Below are 24133 nucleotides of genomic sequence, written 5' to 3' on the forward strand. Positions count from 1 at the left end.
TTTCACAGTAATCGAGCAAATAGCGGCGATTCAAAAATTGAATATATTTGTTTTTTGTAATAAAACTCTCGTCTTAAGATAGTCCGGCTATTTGATAGTTCAAAGTCCCTTGATCATAATAAACACAGTTTTGGGGCCTCTTACGGGGCAAAATTTTGAATTATTTCATTTTAAAATTGTGATTTTTAGCACAGTACCTTATGGTAGAACTCACAATAATGTTAATTGTACAAAAATTAATCGGTGAGGCCCAAAAAAGTTTTCATCATTAAGAAAATTTATCACAGATTCTGTTTATGCAAAAAAAGCTTTCAAAAAATAAAACATAAAAAAACTTTGGTGTTTGACACTTTTTCAATATTTTAGAGTATTTTATTACATTTACGTCATACAAATTGCCTAGTTTACGATATTCTTAGTGCATTTTACTATATTTACGTCATACAAATTGCCTAGTTGAGAGCTAAATAAGTAGGTAATGTTAAATATTATTAAAGCATTTCTATTTTTATCGTAATTCAATTGAAGAATTAAAAAGGTTAATATTAAATTCTCTGATCCCATTTTTCATGGTGATACCTTTTTTTTCTTGGATTCTACTTATCGAATGCTATATGTTTCTCCACTTTAAGCTTGTTTGTATTTTTTGAAAAATGCAAAGCTTGAATGATTCTAGTACATGATATAAGCATTACCTTGTAGTAGATGAATGTAACACCCCCATTAAACTAATAGGTTCAATAAACTTTGGGAAAGGCTAACAACAAATTTTCTCTATCTACCTCAGGATAACAATCAAAGACTTGTATAAACCATTATCACTGAATACCCTTGCCTGATTTTGTAGAGTAGCAAAGTCGGCGGATCATTCAACTAAATGGAAAGGTTTACTATTAATTTCCAAATACTGAGTCAGAACAAGACTTTTAGTTTATTGGTTTTCACCACATTTTAAAACTTAGTCACTTAGCTTAGCGCTACCATTGGCGTTCGACAATTTCACCACATATTAAAAAACATGTATTAATGTAACTTATAGCGCTGACGTTGGTCGTTCGACAATTTCAACAAATAAAAAGCATGTTAAGCGCTGACATTGGTTGTTCGAAATTTGGCTTAGCTAATTTCATGAAATTTCGTATTGGTACGCATTTTAAAACAAGTGAAAACAAACCATTGACTGTGTTAATTGTTGAAATACTCTGTGTAGAAAGTGTTGAATGTCAGTACTTGCATTATTTTTTATAAATTAGAAGAGTTTTAAAAACCAACACAATTCATTTATTTGGTTTTCGAAAGTATTTCCTAAAATCGCTCGCTTTTCGAAAATTTCACAAGGTGACGTAATTAAAGCTACCTGCAAATTTTTAACTCCCTATCTTTTATAGTTTTGGAGAAAATGGACACCAAAGTTTTGTTCTAATTTGTGCCCTCACGGGTAAACAGTGATGTTTACAAAAAAATGTTTCATACAAAAGCTGTTTATTTTTTCATAAGAAAAATTTTTTATACTTAAACTTTTGTTCTATCACTAACGGTTTACTAATTATGTCCTACGGACTCAAGACTCAATTGACCTATATTGCTCGAACTCAACCGCACTTTTTTTGCCTTGAATACGTTATAAAAATTTTAGTTTGATATCTGTTTGCTGTTTCGTTTATGAGTTATCATGTCCACAGGCAGACGGAAGACAACCGGAAATGTACATATTAGGTATTATTAGATGATTTTATGAACACCTATACCAAAAATTTGTTCGTACCATCAATATTATTAAACGTTACAAACTTGGGACTAAACTGAATATACTTTGATATATATTTCAAATATACATGGTATAAAATAAGGAGAAACAAGTGAAAACAAACAATTGACTGAGTTAATTGTTGAAATACCATGTATAGGCAGTGTTGATAGCTCTGTCACATTTCACATACATACATATCTGACATATTTAACTGATATTCTCATATAATGCGCAAGTGTTGATGCGCAATCGTTTGTTTTTTTTGACGTCATGTAAATAACAAAAGATATTCACTTTGATATTCCTATATTAATACATACTATAAAATTTGTACCTAATTAACGCCCTCGTGGGTAAACAGTGATGTTTACAAAAAAATGTTTCAAACAAAAGTTGTTTATTTTTTTGTAAGGAACATTTTTTACATTTAAACTTTTATTCTATCTCTAACGGTTTACAAGATGGGTACTACGGACCCATGACCCAATTGACCCATGTTGCTCATTTACGAACTTGACTTCACTTTTTACGTCCTAAGCACGCTGTTAAAATTTCAGCTTGATATCTCTTTTCGTTTTTGAGTAATCGTGACCACAGACGGACGGCCGGACGGACGGACGGACAACCGGAAATGGATTAATTAGGTGATTTTATGAACACCTATACCAATTTTTTTTTTTGTAGCATCAATATTTTTAGGCGTTACAAACTTGGGACTAAACTTATAATACTATGTATATTTCATATATACATGGTATAAAAATATATAAAACAATATGAATATGTCTACAAAAACTTTTTATTTCGACACAACAAACTTTTACATATTTAAAACATGGTCTGTGATTCTTGAACAAACTTAAAAGTAAATAACTAATCATTTTATAAAATGGCTTTTATGTTGAATTAAATTGCTATTTCTGAGTAAACTATTTATCACAAAATTTATACGAAAAAGATTTTTCGATTAGATGAGATAAATACATTTATATTTTATATCGAATTAATTGCTTTTTATGAATAAATTTTTTATTACCAAATTACATGAAAATAATTTTGTTTCTAGTACTATGCATATAAATTCAGCTCCCCGTACATGATCCATCAAATTTTAGACTCCTATGGTGTATATTATAAAAGTCCATTATAGCTGCGTTCCGATAATGACCCGATTTTCGAAGTCGGTGTTTACAAATAAAAAAGAGAAGTTCAAATACCAAAAATGTTCATTTTTAAAAAACAAACCACTATATAGTTTAAAAAAATTAGTTTTCATAAACTCAGTAGATTTGTCACAATTTCATAGACGTAGTTTCATTAATATGTTAATAATTAAAACGATAATTCTAGTTTTCTGAATTGAATATATCGGAAATTACGATAGGTTTTCTGATTTGGAAACGACGACTGCGAAAAAACCATTATTGTAGGTTGTGACCATCAGGACTTTTATTCAAAAGTAAATATAAGCAACATAATTTCACAATGAATAATGATTTGAAGTTACGTCGAAACTCCATTTGTCTTGTACGGTATCCCTTGCTTGATCAAGGTTTTATTAAAGATTTCATATAAAAAAATTTTTCCTGCAGTGTGAGTTCGTTCATGTTGAATTAAACGCTGTTTCTGAGTAAATATCTTGTCATTAACTTTACATGAGAAAGGTTGATATAATATAGAAAAACCTTTTTCATGTAAAGTTTATAAAAAAACATTAATTTATGATGAATAAAACAACTAGTGAAGGAATTTTTCTTATAATCATGGTATGCAAATTTTTTCCCTCCATTTTGAATTCCGATGGTTTTGAAAAATTTGTAAGGTTAATATTTGGACATTTATGAACTTGTATTGTTTTAAATGGATTTCTTCTTATTCAATTGCAACTCTTCCTTTCTAAAATTATTTACCTTTTTAATAAAATACGATTATATAAAAAACTGATTCATTATTACCTACCTGAAAGTTTTTCGTGCAGTTATAGTTTCTCCAAACAATTGTTTAATTTAAATTAAAGTAAATTTTAATTTTTTGTTATAAAAGAAATTTTTGTTTTTTATCAAATATATTTTGCCAATACTCTGCTCATTACATGACCACTAAGGTGAAAATAATATTCTTTCATAAGCCACAAATCCACCATGAGGCACTGCTTTTCGGACGTGTTGCCAGCGTGGCTTATTCTTACGTTGGTATGTTTGATCTTTTGAAAAAATATATTTTGTAAAATAAGAAGTTGTTACACGTTATTAATAGTTTTATAATTTGTCTAAAAAATGATTATCTTTTAAATAAATACTATGAAATGTAGTAGAATAAGAATAATATTTGGAAGCAAAAGTGAATTTTGGATACTAATCTTTCTGCTATAGATAAAATATAGTACTAGTTGTGGGACTTTCTGCTATGCAGCGATTGCAGTGAATGTAAGTCCAACAAGTGAAAACAAACAATTGACTGAGTTAATTGTTGAAATACCATGCATCAATAGTGTTGATTACTCTATCACCTTGCACATACATATACAATTTATATAATAGATACTATATACAATTTACGCCTAATTTGCGCCCTCACGGGTAAACAGTGATGTTTACGAAAAAATGTTTCAAACAAAAGTTGTTTATTTTTTGATAAGGAAGATTTTTACATTTAAACTTTTGTTCTATCTCTAACGGTTTACAAGATTGATTACGGACCCATAGGTCAAGACCTAATTGACCTATGTTGGTCATTTACGAACTCGACCTCACTTTTTACGTCCTGAGTACGCTGTAAATTCAGCTTGATATCTTTTTTCGTTTTTGATTTATCGTGCCCACAGACGGACGGCAACCGGAAATGGACTAATTAGGTGATTTTATGAACACCTATACCAAAATTTTGTTCGTAGCATCAATATTTTTAAGCGTTAGAAACTTGGGACTAAACTTAGTATATCTTGCATATTACATATATGCATGGTATAAAAATAATCAAACAGATATCGTAGCTTTACACTTGCCATAACAAATATAAGAAAATTAGATGAAACCTGTTGAACAATTATCGAGGCACATTATTTCAAAGTATGATGAAAACTCGACATTAGTTAACTAATGTCGATTTTTCATCAAAATTCTTGTTCCGCACTGATTTCCGCAAAGAATATAGCTATCGTCTCTCGCGTTTGTCAAATTTACTTCTCGCACTCAACTTACCATTTGCGGAAGGCAAGTCATTTATTAAGTGAATGGGCAAATAGATATTTATCATTGAAAATCGTCCAGAAAGGTTTTAACAATCACATAGCAACTCGTGCGGCTATTCAGGACTGATATTACGCACTCGAGTGGCAAAGTAATCTACTCGCACATATTGCATAATATAAGTACAAGTGGGTGCTTCAATTTTGTTTGCGGAAAACGGAAATCTATAGAGATATAAGATGCTTATAAGCACTCGATAACTCATTCGAACCGAGAAAAACTAGTTCTTGAGTTTTTTCATTTTTTCTCAAAGTTTCTACATCATTTTTCATTAACTCATTCCAAATGTGTTCTGGAGATCCATATTTTCATATAATATTAACTCCCAAGTTTTTTCATTGAACAAATTAAAAACGAAAAAAAAGCAATTTTGGAATTTTCTAATGGAATTTTAAATTTTTTATGACTTTAATTGGAAGAGTCATTTTGATACATATATATTGATAAATATGGATGTTCAATTTTGTTTAAGGTGATATCCAAAACAGGTTTTGGTATTTTCATTATTTTTTCATGAAAAGTAGGTGGGTGGAAAGCAAAACAAAACATATATGCAATGTTCAATACATAAAACTGTTTAAAATATACAATTTGCATTTGACATTTTGACATAAATGGGAATGTGCATCCATCAAACAATATTTTTAATCAGTTTTGAATAATTTTCAATAAATTTTAAACGATTGTTTATAATGACACAAAAAAATAGGATTGTATTACAAAGTTTTTATATTTTCAATTCCACATTATGCCTAAAAGAAGGCGAGGTACGTTTTGAATGTACAGAATCACACGCTTAATTTTCTATTTATCCTTAAATATATTTTTAGGAAGAGAAGAAAATACTTTTTTATCATCCATTCAGTGCTGACATTGATACTAAAATTCGTAGCATTGGTTTAGTTGAAGCTGTGATAAAATTTACAGAGTAAGACTTAATATTCCAAGATAGTCTTGCATTAAAACAAATTAATTATTTTTTCTAATTCTTTCAAGAACATTCAATTCAAAGGAACCATGTAATTCTGTTCATACACAAAAAACTCGACAGGTTTATCTACAAGTCGAGCCAAACTTTTGGATGGTTATGGTATGAAAAGAAATTAAATTCAGTACCTACAAAATTCAATATTCATTTTATTATCCCATTTGTAGATTGTAAATGTTCCAAATGTTTCAAAAACAAAGGATGGTACTGAATATAATGAATATCAGGGTGATGAAATTCAGGATAATGTTTATATTTCAGTTTTAAAACAAATGTATGCATTGTTTCGGTTACTTTCTGGTACATTTCAATCACTACTGGACTCTTCAGGTGTTGAATGTTTGAGGCAGTGTTTAGAATTATTCTTTCCTAAGGTAAGTCAATTTGTTTAGAATTACACACTCTGTTAGTTTATTGATTCTAGCAGAAAAAACTCCCGACAACAAAAAGCTATAAAGAAGTTTATTTCTGTCGAATTAAGGAGATGTTAAAATCTACAATGGTAGATGAATACTTTTTCAAGACGATGTCAAAATTGAGTTAACCTGACGTTTAAAACTAGACCTAATATTAGTAATTTTTAGCACTCTGCACACCATAATTGATACATGATTGAGCATAATTTGACAACAATAATAGGGTATTATCGTTAGTCAAAAATAAATCATGAAATTTGAAAAAAGTTATAATTTATGTAAAAATATACTTAAATATTCTGATTTCGAGTCATAAAAGCACATTTTTCTTTTAAAATATTAAAATTAAAAATCGTAACTGCATATCACGTAATCATAGCCGTATATCACGTAAAAGTCATAGCGGTATGAGTCATAGACCATCAGTTAGTTCAGTGTAGACAGCTTGGTACAATATATACATAGATAAGTATTTATAATTATTATAATCAGATGTCTATGAATATATCTGTCAAATTTATTTGTGTTATTTCGTATAGTGATACCCATATTACGTCATCAATTTGAATGCCCGCGTTTTTGACAGTTTAAAAAAGGTTTAAAATTTAATATAAGTTTTGGGCAAGAAAGCGTGTGTATTTTTTCGAAATAAATTTTTGGTGGCTTTTTATTAGCAAAATCAACATTTTGAAGTACTTTTTCAAAAATAGTGGTTTGATACAAATAAGATTTTCTTGGCAGAAAACACGCAGCGACAGAAAACAAATAAATCAGAAATAGTACTTTCTTGTCAAGGGACACACTCTCAAAGTAACATAGTTTGACAGCAAAACTTGTTTGAAAAATATAGTTTTTTATTTCTGCCTCCGTAGCGCTGACATCTTAAAGCATTAAAAAAGTTTTGCAAATATGTATTTTTGGATGTTGAAATTTTGTTTCTATGGAAAACTTACTTCTGAATTTTTAATAATTATTTTTATTTCCATAGTATTAAGAATATTTTAAACTTGACTAAGTCTTTGTTTAAGACTGCTTAACACATTTAATTTTAATTTCAGCATTTATTAACATTAAAATTTGAACATTTCGATGTGCTAAACATATTTAATGGCATGCAATATTTACCATTAAATAGCATAACATTTTTAAATGTATTATGTTTTGTAAATCAAATCCAAAACCATTTTCCATCAATTAAATCAACAGCATTTATGTATAACGATTCATTAATTTGGACTGGAATCGAACCAAGTAATTTTCAACCTATTTATCAATATATGGTAACAATTTTATTACCAGCTCATGTTGAAATTGAGCTAAAAGGTGGTTCAATGCCACGCCATTCTGGTTTTTTCTCACCATCACAACCGTTACACTATTGTCGTTATGTAATAGGACCACAATCTTTAACGGAAAATAGTACAGTGGGTAAAATACCAAAAGTTTATGTACATTCATCAGCAACTAATCAATTAGAAGAATATTATTTAATTGTTTATCGAGGATTTAGTTCTTCAGTGATATTATTTTTAGACAGTATGTATATGTTATTATGTAGGGTCTTCCACTTTGTTATGATACCCTATGTTTAATGAAAAAATATTTGCAATAAGAAGCGAGGGGAAGTATAACTTTGTATCTTGATTCTAATTATTTGACACAAAATGACGATCATCCGCCACGTCAAGGTTTTGATCTTGGCCTTTCATTTAGTAAACATTCAGAGAGTTAACTTGTTCAATGAATTTAATTAATCACTTTACTTAGAAATTATGTTTTTCTTTTGTATACTTTTGGAGAAAACCGAAAATTATCATGGAATATGATTTGACGGTAATTATTATGGAATTCAAGTATAAACAAAATTTAAAAACTATTCAACATTATAATGCATTTTTATGTTTTTTGACTTTACCGTTAAACAATTATTGTATTCAAATCACGATCTATTTATATTTTCGATTTTATTTTTACCTGATTTTTTATTTAATCGATAATATATAATACCAAGAAAAACATTCTTTATTTTCTCAATTTTGGAATTAATAAAGTAAAGAGGGCAAAAAAAAAAAAAAAAAAACAGTTCATTCGACGACTAGATGAGTAATTCGAAATTTTGCCGTAAATTTCTTCAAAATATAAGATTTCATATAAGCTTTTGGGCGATATCACAGAAAATATTTTACCAATCGTCAAACAAATTCCGAATTCCGAATTATAAATTCCGAAGGAAAATATAATAGAAGCAAAAAGTTGTTTGTTATTTTTTCGATTTTTAAATACATAAGATAATTTTAACCCAAAAAATAAAAAAATTGGAATCGTTTCATGATTGGATTCATAGTTTCTGAGATATCGTTTAAAATCATCTACAAAGAGCGATTTATCGAATTCGAATTTCAGGCTATTTCTTAACAAATATTTGTCATTTAACTAGTAGATCGGGATTTTCGTCAACTTTGAGGCCTAATTACTCGGAAGTAATTTTGAATTAAATTAAGACACAGTTTTCGAATAATTGCTTTAAATTCCATGAAGAAAAATACAAAACTTAAGTTTTTTTGGCTAACAATTCTATCTTCAAATGACATTAAATTACTATGTGACTTTAATCTGTATGGATTTCTAACTCATAAGGGAAAAATATGATAAACTATACTAGAAAATCGGGAATGATCAGGAAATGTAGAAACTTGAAAGTTGATTCTTATAATCACTAGATTGAGTTTCTTAAAGTGGGAGACCCTTCCACATTTGTTAATTGCATTAACTTTCTCTGCCCCGGACACTAATAAAATTAATATGATTTTTTTTTTAGTAAAAACGGATTTAACAATGGAATTATTTACAAAATTAGATACATACATGGAACCAAATTTAACAAAATTAGGTTCCGATATAGCTGAATATTGTAGCTCACAGCAAATACCCAGTTTAATAACAAGTGTTGGTGATAGTGGACCACGTTATGTATTCTTTAACAATATGAATTTAGCATATAAAAGTACAATACATTTAGATAATCGACAATCCGGTAATATTAATATATCTCATGAGGCATTAAAATTAATTGCTGATATTAAATCCGAATCAATAACAAACTCAATATTTGGCGAGACTGTTGTAAAGACATTGAATGATTATTGGGTAGTCGGAAAATTTTCAAATAAACGTGAATTTTATGTTGCTATTCAACATAAGAATGCTAATTTAATTGAAATTAGTGGTAAGTAATGTTTTGATATCAATAATTAGTAGTTTTGGGACCATCTTATAAAGGAATGCTCGAAAAAGAGGACTAAAAATATATTTAACAAGTGAAAACAAACAATTGACTGAGTTAATTGTTGAAATACCATGTATAGACAGTGTTGATGCGCAATCGTTTGTTTTTTTGACGTCACGTAAATAACAAAAGATATTCACTTTTAAATAGACACACACACAACTGATAGTCCTATATTAATACATACTATAAAATTTACACCTAATTAACGCCCTCGTGGGTAAACAGTGGTTTAAAATATTGGGTCTTGGGTCCGTAGGACCCAAGACCCAATTGACCTATGATGCTCATTTACGAACTTGACCTCACTTTTTACGTCCTGAGTACGCTGTAAAAATTTCAGCTCGATATCTTTTTTCGTTTTTGAGTTATCGTGTCCACAGACGGACGGACGGACGGACAACCGGAAATGGATTAATTAGGTGATTCTATGAACACCTATACCAAAATTTTTTTCGTAGCATCAATACTTTTAAGCGTTACAAACTTGGGACGAAACTTAATATACTATATATATTTCATATATACATGGTATAAAAATGAATAAAGATTATGCTTTTCGTAAAAAAAAAAATAAAAAAATAAAAAAAAAGATCAACATAGTGTGCTAAAAATTCCTGGAAACTGCCAGGATATGATAGACAGCTTTTTTGTCCCTGTGTTTTGGAGAATATAGTATAAAGAAAACCGAAAAAAAAATATACAAAAATCCAGTTCATTTGGTGAGTAGATGAGTAGTTCTCTAAATACTGTAGAAAATCTCTCCAAAATGTTAGACTTTATACAGAATTTTGAGTAATATCACAGAAAACAATTCGAGCAATCGTCAAAAGAACCTGATTTTTTGTATTTTTTTGGGACAAAATTACACTATATATCAAGTTTTACCAAAGTTCTAAAAAAATTGTAATTTTTTCAAAGTACCTACTAAAGAAAATTGAGAAATTTGTTTGTCTCCAATTTCAATAGAAATTAATGCTTAATCCAAAAATAGATAATCGTCAAATTTGTTTTTGTTTTTTGCAATTTATTAAGTTTATCGCTAAATCATAAGAAACTGTATCCAAATAAACTGTATTAAAAATTACAAGGACTTTGTTCCAATTTGGCTTGATCAGTATTGGGGTATAATATATCATTTAATATATCTAAAACTTATAAGATGGTTTTAAAACCATAAGATGATGCGTTTATCTTTATAAATCCTGCAATCAAATTGATTTTATTTTTCAGAGGAAGTGAAAAAATTATGTGATGGCGAATTAAAAGGAATATTCTTCCAAACCTAAAAATAATCAATTGGTGCCATTATGTTGAAGAAGGAATTTGAAAGTGAAACAAAATTAATTAATTAATTTTTTTGAATATTTACAGAAATATTATTGATTAGAATTAATCTGAATGGCCAATTTATGCTACATCTTTCCTGCTTGTCAAAATACGTAAACTAATAACTATTTTCGAAAAGCAAAAATATTTCTGTGATCATTCAAAAGTTTAATTTGATTCTGTAATTTATTAGAAATAAATGTGTATCTAATGACTACATCTTGTAGCAAGCTAGATGGAATACCGTTTCGATTATGAAAATTTATTTACATGTACAGCTATGTTGAATATATATTTTCTAAAAATATAATTTATTAGAACTTTTAAAATTTATTATATATATTATTTCGTTATTATTTGCTTAAAAAAATGTTATTTTTGTGTAAAAATATTGCAAATAAATAATTTTAGAAAATAATAAATATTAATTTTAATCGAAACAGTGAAAACTCATCGAATTAATTCTAGTCGTTTGAATGCTAACGATATCACGCAATTATAATGTGATCCAAATCTCCAGATAATGTGAAACAAATGCTAGTAAAGATCATCATTAAATGTGTCGTATTGGAGTATTTTGTTGTTAAAAATTCAGAGAGATTCATGAATTTGTATAATGATTTCAGAGTTAGAATTACTTGTAGTAGTCACAATGATTGAAACATCTATATCTACTGAGGACGGAGGATGCAGTTTTGCTGCATTTTTGAATCAACTATATTTTATCTATGTTTTGGACATAAAATAAGTACATTGTAAAACGTCAATAGAATGAGAAGATTCCATATGAGTGAGGCTTAAGTACCTACAAGCGACGAAGCATAAATGGTAAATTTTTTTAATCTGTGATACAGAAATGTCCACAGGATGTGTGAAATAATGTACAGTTCAATAGACATTTCTGTATCAACGATTTATAAAAAACTTTTCTTGGTCGCTTGTACTGAAGCCTCAACCTTAGAGAATGCCTAAAATCTCTTGGAGTGAGCTCGATCGCTATAAAATGTACAACCCTTGAAGAAAGTGGCTTTGAAATGAGAAAAGAGTACTTTATTCCCATTTTGAATGCGAAAAAATATAAAATTATGAGACTGTACAGGAAAGAGTAATAGTAGACGGCAGTAATTCTTTAAATAAAGAGTATGCCTCGAAGGCATATGCAGATGATTGCACTTAGATTGGAGCAAATCTAAACAAAAAGGAAAGAAATGGCAGAAAATGAGAATTCGCTGAGAAAATAAAACTGCTCAGGTTACTAACGGTAAGGCTATTTGGCCGGCAAGCAAAAATCTCGACAAAAGGTTGCGCATTTTCTGGTAAGAGTTGAAAAGGGAATATTTTTTATTGACTTTTGATGAAACACAACGTTTGTTATTTGTTTATACATATTATTGACGTCACATTTTGGTAACAAGATGGCTGACGGCATTTTGAAAAAGCATACTTGGTTAGTCAGTCCTAAGACTATTTTTATGGATTGGAACTATTATCAATTATATATTCTGGGACAAACATGTCAGATATTTAATATTTTACTAATTTATCATTTAAACAAATATAATTAATTTTCCTACCTGCTGTAACTTTATTACTTGTATTTCAATTATTAAATCAGCTAACTTATTCTGCACACTCAGCATTTTCACATTCGAAAAGGAAAATAATGTTACTTTAATAAAAGCAAAAAAATAGTATTCAAAATAAAGACACATTTATTTTCTTACAGTAAATTTTGACATATAAAAAAGTATTTCAAAATTGTCTAGGACCATTTTCTTATCACTTAATTAAAAAAAAAATTGTTTGTCGAAAACTCAACAAATTTAAAATAATAAATATAAACTCAAAAAAATAATCATTTTCAATACTGAACAAAAATAATTATTAAACCCATTTGCTGGGATGATGGAGCCGCCTTTTCTCCTTTTAACGAGTATATAATCAGACTTACATTTATTTGTTTAACAATTTCATAAAATATTTAAATTCAATTTTTAAAATCTTATAATGTATTCATTTTTTTATTCACCTTCTCATTCAACGATGGATCTTTGCAAAATTATCAGTGACATTCGAAAACGTCAACGTCACAAAAAACTAAATCGTACCGTAAATAATTTAAAACTAAATCATCACAATAGTTACGCAGAAATTAATACGTTGTTTATGTCGAATCAGTAAGAAGTATGTTGCAAACATCATATTTTAAAGCAAATCACATTAGGAAAAAATTTCGTTTTTATATTTTAAACTTCTAATGGGTAGAATGTTAATTCAGTTTGTTTATGGAAGAAGAGAAGGTTCAATTGTGAGTCTAAACCGACATTGTCTACTCGAATTACTTGTGCTTCAGGTTGTCTTGGGTCTTTTCTTACTACCGCTAAACCATACACTCGCATTAAATGGTATTCTTGATCGGAGGCATTTCCACCACTAATAGCTAATCTTACATGGCAGGTTACATCAACATGGATATATTTTGTGATAATTGCTTTACCCGCTTTTGTTGTTTCCTGTAAATAAAAAAAAAAAAGAATTTAGAAAAATTCGATTTTAATTTTTTTAACTCTCATTAATTAAGAAAAAAATTGTTTACTTACAATTTTTTGGCTCTCTTCACGTTGTGGAAAATCTGCTCTAAATACTGTTGCTTCACCCAAAGCTTGTCCATCGGCATGGATTGTGAATTTCATACCAACGTGAAGTGCCCTTGGTTCAAAACCTAAACCATCTGGATGTGAGTCACTCCAGAAATAATTTTCTGGGTTAAGTAATGAATCAGGTTGGAATGTAATTCGTTTAGCATAACCACATCCAATACTGATGAGTCGTAAAGCACGTCCATTGAATAAATGATGTTTGCTTAAGGCTGGTCGTACGCGATAATAGAATCCAGGAATTACTCGTGGATCTACATATGTACCACAAACTGGTAATTCATATCGTTCTAATCCAGTAATAATGTACTTAGTTGGAATGTCGTTAATGTCTTCTCCTTTGACAATAACACGTCGTGCACTGCGTTGATGACCAGGAAGGAATGTATAACCTTTACGGCTACGTCCAATTGAGACGTTGGTAAGACGTAATACTGTTGCACTGTTGCTTCCTTTTGGCTTAAAGTATGTGGCAATTCCAGTAAATGGTAAGATTTTAGCGGCACCATTATCTTCATACCATTCAACTTTGCAAAGGCAGGACACTTTTACTTTCTTTTCAACTCCTTCAGGAGTTACAACACTGCTTATTTCAATTTGTGGAGCCTGCAAGTAAAGAAAATAGTTTTAATCGTTGGGCCTCGGAAATGAAAATGCATATGCATTTTTAAATATGCGTTTGAGGAGAATTGAACTCTCAACTACTGGCATTTTAAGTCAGAAGGCTGTGTTGAAATTGAACAACTCGTCTTTTTTTAAACTATTTTATACATTTTTAATTTTATATTTACCTCATTTTGAATAACATCAAGTGTTCCTTGTGCTTCATGATTAGCATCTAAGGCGGTGAATTTATCACCAGGAGATACAGCTTCAATTTCAAATGAAAAACCTTCTGGTCTTGAATCACTCCAGAAATAATTCTCGTTATTATTTAAACAGTTTGGATCGGCTTCAAATGTGAATCGTCGTGCAAAACCACGTCCAATACTTAATAATTTAAGTGCCCTTCCTTGGAATAGAGCGGCTTCTTTAATTGGACATGAATAAAAATCTTGTAATGGCTTGACACGATAACGGAAGCCAGTAATGACACGTGGATCAATATATACACCAATTACTGGAAGTTGATGTGGTTCTAAATGTGGTACTACATATTTCACTGGAATATCACCTAATGCTCCTGCATCAAGTGTTACTGGTGATCGATCTTTTGCAAGAACCTCATCATACACAGTTTGATTGAGATGTTCCTGAAAATTAAACACACGTATCGTTGTAATATTTGTGATTTTGAAAATTTTTGTAGTAATTTCATTTTTTTTTAATAATTTATTATAATTAAAAATTTTGAATTTAAAGAAAACAATGTACGTGAATAAAAACAGATCCTGTTAAGAATTAATATTTAAAAAAATATTTATTCAAAAAATAGGATTGTTTTTATTTTCAATAAATATATTTTCATTAATTATTAATAGGAAAAAATATAAATATGTATGTATTTGTTTGAGTCCTTTACTAAAAACATTTTCATTTAATTTTTTTTTTTAGATCGATATTGGATAAGTTTCATGTTTTCTAATTAAAAAGTATAATCAGAAACTGAAAATTGGTTATATTTGGAACTATTAAAAAAACAGTGACGTCATTACACTGTTGGCTCAACGAACGCTATCAGGTTAAAAATAAATCAACTTGTAATCAAACAAATACAATGACGTCATGTAGATTTTATGGCGCCAAAAATTGTGTCGATAACAAATCTATACGCACTTTCTAATACTTCTGGAAAATAATTGCCTTGCATAAAATTTTTAACTTATTTACATTTATTGCCGTTATAGTAAAAGACTCAAAAAACTTCAAATAATTATTTATTTAGCTGAATAAAAAAAAGGCTCTTATTGGATATATTACGCTTCAACAAAATAATTCAATAAAATGATGATTTTTTTTCTTCAATAAAATTATTTTTTAATGAATTGCCTTAAAATTAAATTAGTGTCGATGAAAATTTTATGGAAACAAAAGAAAAAAAGAAAAAATTAAAATTAACAAAGATGATGAGAGGTACAGACAGACTTTTGCTACGGATCATTTACAATAATATTCTATAAATAGAAAAATGTGTTTCCAATGAAAAATGTATGAAAACCTACAACTGAATTTAATGCAAGATAACGCGACGAATGCGCACGTGTCACGCTTATGTAAGTTTATTTTTGTAAATTTATAAATAAATTTTCGATTGTTTTGCCAAAAATTAATTAATAGTATAAATACGAATTTTTTTAAATAAAAATTTTAAAAATTAAAAAAAAAAATCTTTGCGATAAAATTCAATTGTAAAAAAAATAAAAGTTTTTGAAAACATGCAAAAAAATATAATGTTTCCCATAAAATGGTAAAGCACTGATAATTATACTTAAAAATAATTTCTCTTAAAAATGATTAAAACATTCAATCAATACACCTGAAAAGAGTGAAAAATGGTGAAAATTTGTTTGAAAAAAAAAATTACCTTTCAATTTCTATTAAGAAATTGTTTTTTATTTCAAAAAAGCACGTTCGGTACTTTTTCGTTAATTTTTTTTTTTTGGTAAAATGAAAATGGAATCATTTGCTAAACGAAATCATTTTCACGAAACTTGATTTAAAATCACACTGTTTAAAGATAAATCCAGACCGAAGTCTGCACTAAATTGCACTATGATAGTTTTTTTTTTTTTTAATTTTAATTATAGTTTTAGGTATATGGTTCCGGATTACATTTGGAGGAAAAATTTTTACATCCTGAAATGGTCTCACATTAGAATAAAAATTAAATATATAAACAGTACGATTTAAAAAATAAATTTAGAAAAAACATTTTACTTTTTAATTAAAATTTCTTAGCGATATTTCCAATTTTTATTTTTACTACGCTTTTGAAGCGTTTTGTTAGCGAAAAAATAAAAACAGTTTTCTTTTTATGAAACTGACAAAGAATAAATAATAAATGAAAAAAAAATATCTTGATGACAATTATTATATTATAATTATTTCTAAAGTATTAATTAAAATTTGTGAACAAATAAAAAATTTACTATTACTAAACGACGTAAGTAATATTAAAACGCTTCAATGGCCAAAAATTGGTTTTAAAAATCGTACTGCTCTTACTTTATATATCAAAGAGATTATTTTTGAAATCATATGTCAAGCTCTTAATAATTTATTAAAAAATAAATTATACATAGGGCTTAATAATGACTCAAAAAGTTTAGTAAGTTCAACTCTCATATTTATGATTAATTGCGCTTATTTGAATTGATAAAATAAAAATTTTCTAAAGTGTTATATATTTAGCTACAAAAAATGCATATTTTTAACTAATTGGTTATAAAATTGTGATTTTATTAACCGGGTCACACAGTTTGAGCATAGCCATAATGACCAAAACATGTCGTTTAAAAAAAATGTTGAAAAATTATACATTTTTTGTTTCTAAAAATTTATGCCACCAGAGACATATCGTTTATAACTCACTGATTTTTACTCTATTTTTTTTGGTTTGAGCTGGAACGATCAACATAATCCTTTTTTATCTTAATCCATGCTGGGATTAAGGCTCCAAAGGATAATTTGTTTATTTTTTAGAGTATTATCTAAAATAATGCGATATGAATGAAAATGATTAAATTACCTGACCAGACACAAAGCAAAAATCTGTAGCCATCAGCATTTTAAAATATTTTATATAACCGATGTAAGTTGATTTTATATAACTTGAATTATTTTATTTATTAATTATTATTAATCAATTTCCAATTTACATCGTTTGTTTAAATTTTATAAACGAAAATTTTTATATCACTTTTCCGCTATTCGTTATTAAAGTATTAAATTAAAGATCGTTCGTTAATTTCAATAGTTAAGAACGATCGTTAAAAGACAACTAACGAAAATTGTATTATTTATTTGAATAGATACCTTAAAATATTTCTGGCAAATGAAAAGACCTTGACTGATCAAAACAAAACATTGCCAAAGCCGCTAATTTTTTGTAAATACTCATATAAAAATAAATTATTAATAGATTTGGTTAAAATTTTATTTCCGCTACTGTTTTAGGTTCAGTAGTCGAATAAAAAATTTCGTATGTCACATTCCTTGTTATGTGATTGATAAATGGTGCATCGGTTAATAACTTTACCTTGAATTTGAAACAAATTTTTAAAAATATCACTTTTGTTTAACAGCTATTCTCATCTTAGAACATATAGATAGCATCCAGACGCCATTTATTAATTTTGTTTCAGTTTTGTATTAACTGGGTAAGAGGCTAAGGCTTTCTTAAATCAAATGAATCATCCATCTAGCAATGAGAAACATAATAGGCAAGCTATAAAAATTGAACGAGACACGATATACGCGTTTATCGCGAGTTTAAAATAAAAAAAATAATTATCTTTGTAGCTTTCATTTGATAGCAAATTTTGTTTGATAAATCAGCGTCTTTTCTTCTCAATTTCGATTTAATGAACTGACAAATCATAATTTAAAAAATCCCAAAATGAAAATACAAACACAATGAAAAGTGTTATGATAATTTGATTTGTGTCCGGTCTATAATAAAAAAAAAAGTACATAATAACTGTCAATGCTTACAACTAAACATACGTGAACACATCTTGGAGACAAACATCGATGATATACGATTGAAATTCGAAAATAAAATAATTGACATAGCAATAAAATTAATTCAGTTTAAAATAACGGTAATTAAATTATCCGTTAAAAATGTTTTTTTTATTAAATATATGTATATATAAAAAAAAAATTGTATAGCTAACCTGTGTTTCTAATTCATCTCCACACAGTTCACAGTCACTTTCTTGGTCACTACAGACACAAGATTGTTCCGTAGTTCTCTTGGCAGAAGTTTCACCTTCCTGTAATTAAAAATATAAAATTTCTCTATACTAATTACTCATACTATTAATATAATAATTATTTAGACTAGTATTTTATATTACGTTTTATTTAAAGTATGTTGTTTACTCTTTTGGGCTGTCTCAAATAAATCATTAAGTTATTTGAGGTGAAAATAGAGTAATTTTATTATTCCTGAATACTTTGGTACATAAATTTATTTAAAAAATATGAATTAATCATATTCAGGGAAAACAAAGTATTTTTTAATGCAAGGAATAATTTTAAAGCTTCTTTCTAAAGATATTTAATTGTGAAAGCCTTATTTTTTTGCGTAAGCTCAAACTATATAGGCTAGGGAGTGCTATATTAAAAGGATTTAAGTGTGTATATATTTTAAAGATGTGCCACAAGGCTCGATTTTGGGTTCCTTTTTGTTTCATAACTATAAATGCATACTAGACGTATAATTTTAATTGCCTTGAATTATTGAATTATTAAACATTAATCGAGATTTAAAAATTAAATTTTCTGGGTTGCAAGACTATATAAAGAAAAAGGGACATCTCCGAACAATGTTTTTGAACTGGCCAACTTAAAAACGATTGGTCTAAATCCCCCAAACTACTCTACAGTCTACATTCGAAAAAATATTTATGAGACTTTATTTAAAATATTCTTTAGCTAAAAAACTTGTTTGATTACATTTTTGAATAAATAATTAATTTCAAAAAAAATTTTCACGGGTTTATTAACTGCAAAGATTATCATAAAAGGTCATTGACGTAAAACAAATTTCTTCCAATAGTAAATTTAATTTTTTTCAAATTGTGCATCCTTAAATTTGGTATTGTAACCTTTGACTAAATTAAAGTGCGACTTTATCAATCAAAGGTCAAAGTGTCAACCTGATATAGTAAACAAATAAAATGATTATTATTTAATTCAGACTAATAATTTTGTGACGTCAGCAATCAATTGAATTCATTTAAGCATATAGTACCATGCATTAATCATCAATAAACAAACTGTAAATTGTAACTGGAACCTACGTCAAAGCATGTAGTAAACATTACTTGTCCGGAACAATATTTATAATGTACCAATTATTAATTTGACCTCCAATTACCCAAATCCGTGCAAAAAATAGACAACAATAGGAGTCAATATAATTTTGTTTATAAACATTTATTACCAGATGTTAGATTTGCCTTTTCGCGTGCCAATTAAATGTATTTATCTGTCGTGAATATAAAATATTATCTAAATTCTTCGTAAAAATAAATCACCTAAAACGTGCTCTTTTGTTTAAATCTGATCGATTAGAATATCTTACTTAGTTCCATGATTTGAATATCTTAGTTTTGTTAGATTTTTTTTGTTACGAAAAATAACTTTTGGTTAAATTATATGAAGTATATAAATGCTAATCAAATTTCTAATGATTCGATTTGGTAGATTATATGAGTAAAATTCGGCATCGATAAAATTGTGTCGAAAATTGAGGTCAAAAAAGCCAAATTTTACCCCCGTTTAATCATGAAGACACCTCGAATAAAAAAACTAAATATTGTATTTTCAATCCCCCTAAAAAAGATCTCGTACTTATTTTCGCGTTCTTTTATTTTTCGTCCCGTTTTCGAAATATAACGTAGTAATTTTTTTAATCATTTAATTATAAAATACTTTTTTTTTTCGGATGTTTTACATAATTGTTTCGGCCTAATTTTTAGTATTGCATACATGTACTATTTTTAGCTGGCACGTTTTATTTCAATTCAGAAAACATGAGATAAAAGATATAAATTCTTGGGGTACTTAACTAATTGATTTTTAGTTCAAGAGCGTTAATTATTCTGATTAGATAAAGTTTGAATAATGTGTATAATAGAGATACAACACAGATATGTCTAGCCGCTTAAATAGTTTGATTATAATAATCCAGTTTTAATACCAATCATTAAAAAATTAGCAGGGGAAATTTTATCACTTTAAAGTGCATATTTTATTTACGTAGTACTACTAGATTAAATTTCTCTTTTGTAAAAAACACTATTTGAATAGGTGTAAAATTTATTGATTAAGCAAGAGGATAAGCAAAACCTAATAGGATACCGAAGAATTAATTTTCAATAATGTGTATGTACAAACCTCAGGAGTAGAAGCACTTGGTAAAAATTCTTTATAGCCATCAAGTTCATCAAACAATGATGAGCTATGTTGACGACGATTTGGTTGCCAAAAACGTTGTAAGGCTAATAATGCTGCTGGTTCTTCTTCAACAACTTGTTCACTTGGAATAGCAATATCAAAATTTTCGAAATTCATCATCCTGTTAAAATTGAAAGAGAAAAGATTTTGTTTAATATTATGCTTAAAACAAAGAAAATTCTGTATACTTCAGTATTTATTTGCTTTGTAATGGGAATATTCTTTGAAAAATGCCAAGAATTCAATTGCCTGCAATTCTAGCTTTTGCAGCTTTTTAAGTAAGTTAAAGGAAATCGATAATACAGAACTCTAGTTGTAAAATCTCATACTGTAATAAATTATCATTTTGATCCTTGAAATAGTAATGAGAAGAAGCTTAGACTTTGCCAGAACTATTCTCTCGCAAGTAGTTCTAACTAATATTCTTGTATGAGTGCAAAAAATATTATAAGAAAGTGAGAAATAGAAACAACTCTATGAAGAGAAAGTATTTTATAACGCTGGATTTTTTCCTGTGAAAGATGTGGGTCCCGCATCTTGGCGTGCCCCCAAATTTCTCCCTCTTTGTTAGAAACTTGGTTAAATCTTTTTTTATTAGATAAAAAGATTATCGACTTTTCGAGTTGACTGGAGCTTATTTACACATTCGAATTTCCAATATTCTAGACCCTTGTGTTATTAGGCCCAGATAGCCGTTTTAAGGAATAGGGAATAACCTTATGCTTTAATAATCTGCGATTTTTTTTATATAAATATATACCTACCCTGAAGGGAAAAATATTTGAAGAAAGAATAAGTCTTAATAAATCTTAAAAACTCTTTAAAAATTTTAGAAACTCTGAAAAAGTCTTAGGAAATCTGAATAACTCTGAATTTCTAAACGTTTTTGTACTGTCTAATTCAAAGTTATTCAAACTTATTAAGTCTAAATTAGACAGTACAAAAACGTTTAGAAATTCAGAGTTAGAGTTCCTAAAACTTTTTCAGAGTTTCTAAGACTTATTCTTTCTTCAAATATTTTTCCTCAAGGGTAACTTTAACAATTAAAAAATAGTTTTGGCTATTTCGAAATTTATTTTTACACATTTTCCTTAATCCATTGGAAATCGAGTAAAATTTTCTTTATATTTGAAAAGACTAAAAAACTTAATTTTCCTGTTAAAGAACAGGACAAATATTGTTTCAAAACATGTATGTAATTCTATATGCATCATTTCAAGTGTAATTAATTAACATCTTTTATAATTTGGCATAAAAAAAATAAAAATAAAATGCATAATGTCCTCAATTCATCGTATATGTTATGTTACAAAGTCCACATTGGTCTGTCTGTGTCTGCATACCAAAATAATCTTATTTAAAAAAATATTTATTAATAAAATAAAAAAAAGGTGCTTGATTTTTTATCTACAAAACATTTGAAAACAAGTTTTAGAAAAAAAATTAAAACATAAATAAACAGTACTTTATGCAAGCAAAGTATTTGGACTTTGTACTGGTAACCACGTTGAATGGCTATTTATAGACTGTATACACATTACACATGATTGTAATTCAATTATAACGCATAAAACTAGATGTGTAACTGTGAAAGATTATTCTAGAAAGCAAGTGTGAAGGTACGGTGGTACGAAGAGTTAAATGAACGCTGCGCCGGTTAGCTAGAATTGGATCAATAAATACATTGACAACAATAAATATTTATTTAAAAGAGAAAAAATGTATAATGTTATTGTAGAGAAAAAAAATTGTCACAAGGCTATCTTTCCTGCTGCATATAAAAAGAAATGGCCATGGTACCTTTTACTTAAAAAAAAATTTACCTGCTTTTATAAAGGTTGTAATAATTTATGAACAAGGTTGAAATCTTACAAGTGGATTTTAATAACAAAAGAATATCTAGTCCTTTTCGACTAGAAGGTTTATTTATAGAAATAAATTTAAAATAGCTAATGCGTACTTAATTTGTTATAATATGTAGGAGTATGTTGAGATAAATATTGAGTATTTCATTTGAGCAAAGTTCACTTGATACTAAATAGAAGGAATTTCTTTAATGTAAATAAATACAACAAAAATTGAACCATCTTACAAAAATTATGTATGAATTTAATTAACTTTTTATTTTATTTATTTATTTATTTATTTTTTTTTTTTGGTATGAAGAAAAAAAAATTATTTTAACATACCTGAAAATATCTAAAAATTCAAACTGTGGAAAAAATCAATAACAAAATTTATAACGCCGGTTAAAAAAAATTTGCACAAATATTACAACAATTAAAAACTTTCGTCGTTTTATATTTTCACTAATGAAAAATTATTTCAAAATATTTATTAAAACTTGTTAAAATTATATAAAATAATTGATAAATAATAAAACGCTTGTAGGAATACTTTATTAGCTGTTAACTGTACGATTGCGCTGAATATACTGATTTGAGTTCAATAATTGCCACTGTTTATAAAGTATATGGGTTGTGTGTCTAGTAAGTGCCTTCTTGTCGACGATTTTTAAAACTCGAGAAAAAAAAATCAATATGGACGTAACAGTATTTCTCATATTATATCTAATAAATTCAAATTGTCTGAGAGATAAGATAAACTTTTTTTTTTCAGTAAACCGTCTTTATTTTTAATCTAAATCATAATTTTGTAGATTTATCATAATTTTCCAAGTAAAAAAAAAATGTTTTTGTACTATCATGAGCAGATCACATGTAAAATTTAAATATTGTGAAATTAATCTTTTTTTACGTAGAGAAAGTTAAGTTGTAGTTCTTATCAAACAGGAAACATCAATATTTTTAATATTAACTTTTTTTTTTGATTTTTGATAGGTGAGAGTTATTTTGATAAGCTTTTTTTTGAAACTACGGCTCCAAAACTTTTTTTTTGTTTATTTTACTGAATTTTACTGAATTTTTATGTATTTAATTTTTTATATAGGCATTTGTAGCTACTGAACCCATAAAATGCGATTGACACTTGTTTAAAGATGTATATACATTGTTGCTAAATTTGCTCAAGCTAGAGCAAATCTAGCAACAGTGTGTATACATGTACCTTCAGAAATCAGAAGTTGATTCTTTCATTTTCGATGAGAAAGATACCATCTGGAAAAACTGCAGGATTGATGAAGGAGGGCTTGTCGAGAGTGTGCTCTTTGCCTATCTGTACTCCATTCAACTGCCTTCGGTGGATTGCTCCCAAATTCTGGACATTTTCATTTGTAGCATGTGCATTGTAACTTTTTCAATTTCTTTTAAAGGAGTAAGAAGGTGTATGTTTTTATCCGGGAAGATTGTGGAACATTTTATCTTGTTAAATG

The 24133-nt window shown here is 27.9% G+C and overlaps 2 protein-coding genes across 3 annotated transcripts; one reads left to right on the plus strand and one right to left on the minus strand.

The window, feature by feature from the left end:
- Positions 1 to 5606: 5606 nt before the first annotated feature.
- LOC123293252 (vacuolar fusion protein CCZ1 homolog) lies at positions 5607 to 11124 on the plus strand. The gene is made up of 7 exons (XM_044874012.1): positions 5607 to 5765; positions 5829 to 5926; positions 5995 to 6088; positions 6154 to 6360; positions 7461 to 7938; positions 9221 to 9628; positions 10922 to 11124. Exons 1-7 carry the CDS (start codon positions 5691 to 5693, stop codon positions 10975 to 10977), a joined length of 1416 nt encoding a protein of 471 aa, XP_044729947.1. The 5' UTR covers positions 5607 to 5690; the 3' UTR covers positions 10978 to 11124.
- Positions 11125 to 12729: 1605 nt separating this feature from the next.
- Positions 12730 to 23046, minus strand: LOC123292094. 2 transcript variants are annotated; one of them, XM_044872623.1, is made up of 6 exons: positions 22992 to 23046; positions 20743 to 20923; positions 18513 to 18611; positions 14466 to 14927; positions 13618 to 14280; positions 12730 to 13530 (listed from the first exon to the last, which is right to left on the minus strand). In XM_044872623.1, exons 2-6 carry the CDS (start codon positions 20920 to 20922, stop codon positions 13264 to 13266), a joined length of 1671 nt encoding a protein of 556 aa, XP_044728558.1. In that variant the 5' UTR covers position 20923; positions 22992 to 23046; the 3' UTR covers positions 12730 to 13263. The 2 variants fall into 2 exon arrangements, with proteins under 2 accessions (XP_044728558.1, XP_044728559.1); XM_044872624.1 differs by lacking the exons at positions 18513 to 18611; positions 20743 to 20923; positions 22992 to 23046 and adding an exon at positions 17363 to 17490.
- Between the last annotated feature and the right edge of the window lie 1087 nt (positions 23047 to 24133).

Source organism: Chrysoperla carnea, chromosome 2, assembly GCF_905475395.1.
Source record: "Chrysoperla carnea chromosome 2, inChrCarn1.1, whole genome shotgun sequence".
NCBI classification, from domain to species: domain Eukaryota; kingdom Metazoa; phylum Arthropoda; class Insecta; order Neuroptera; family Chrysopidae; genus Chrysoperla; species Chrysoperla carnea.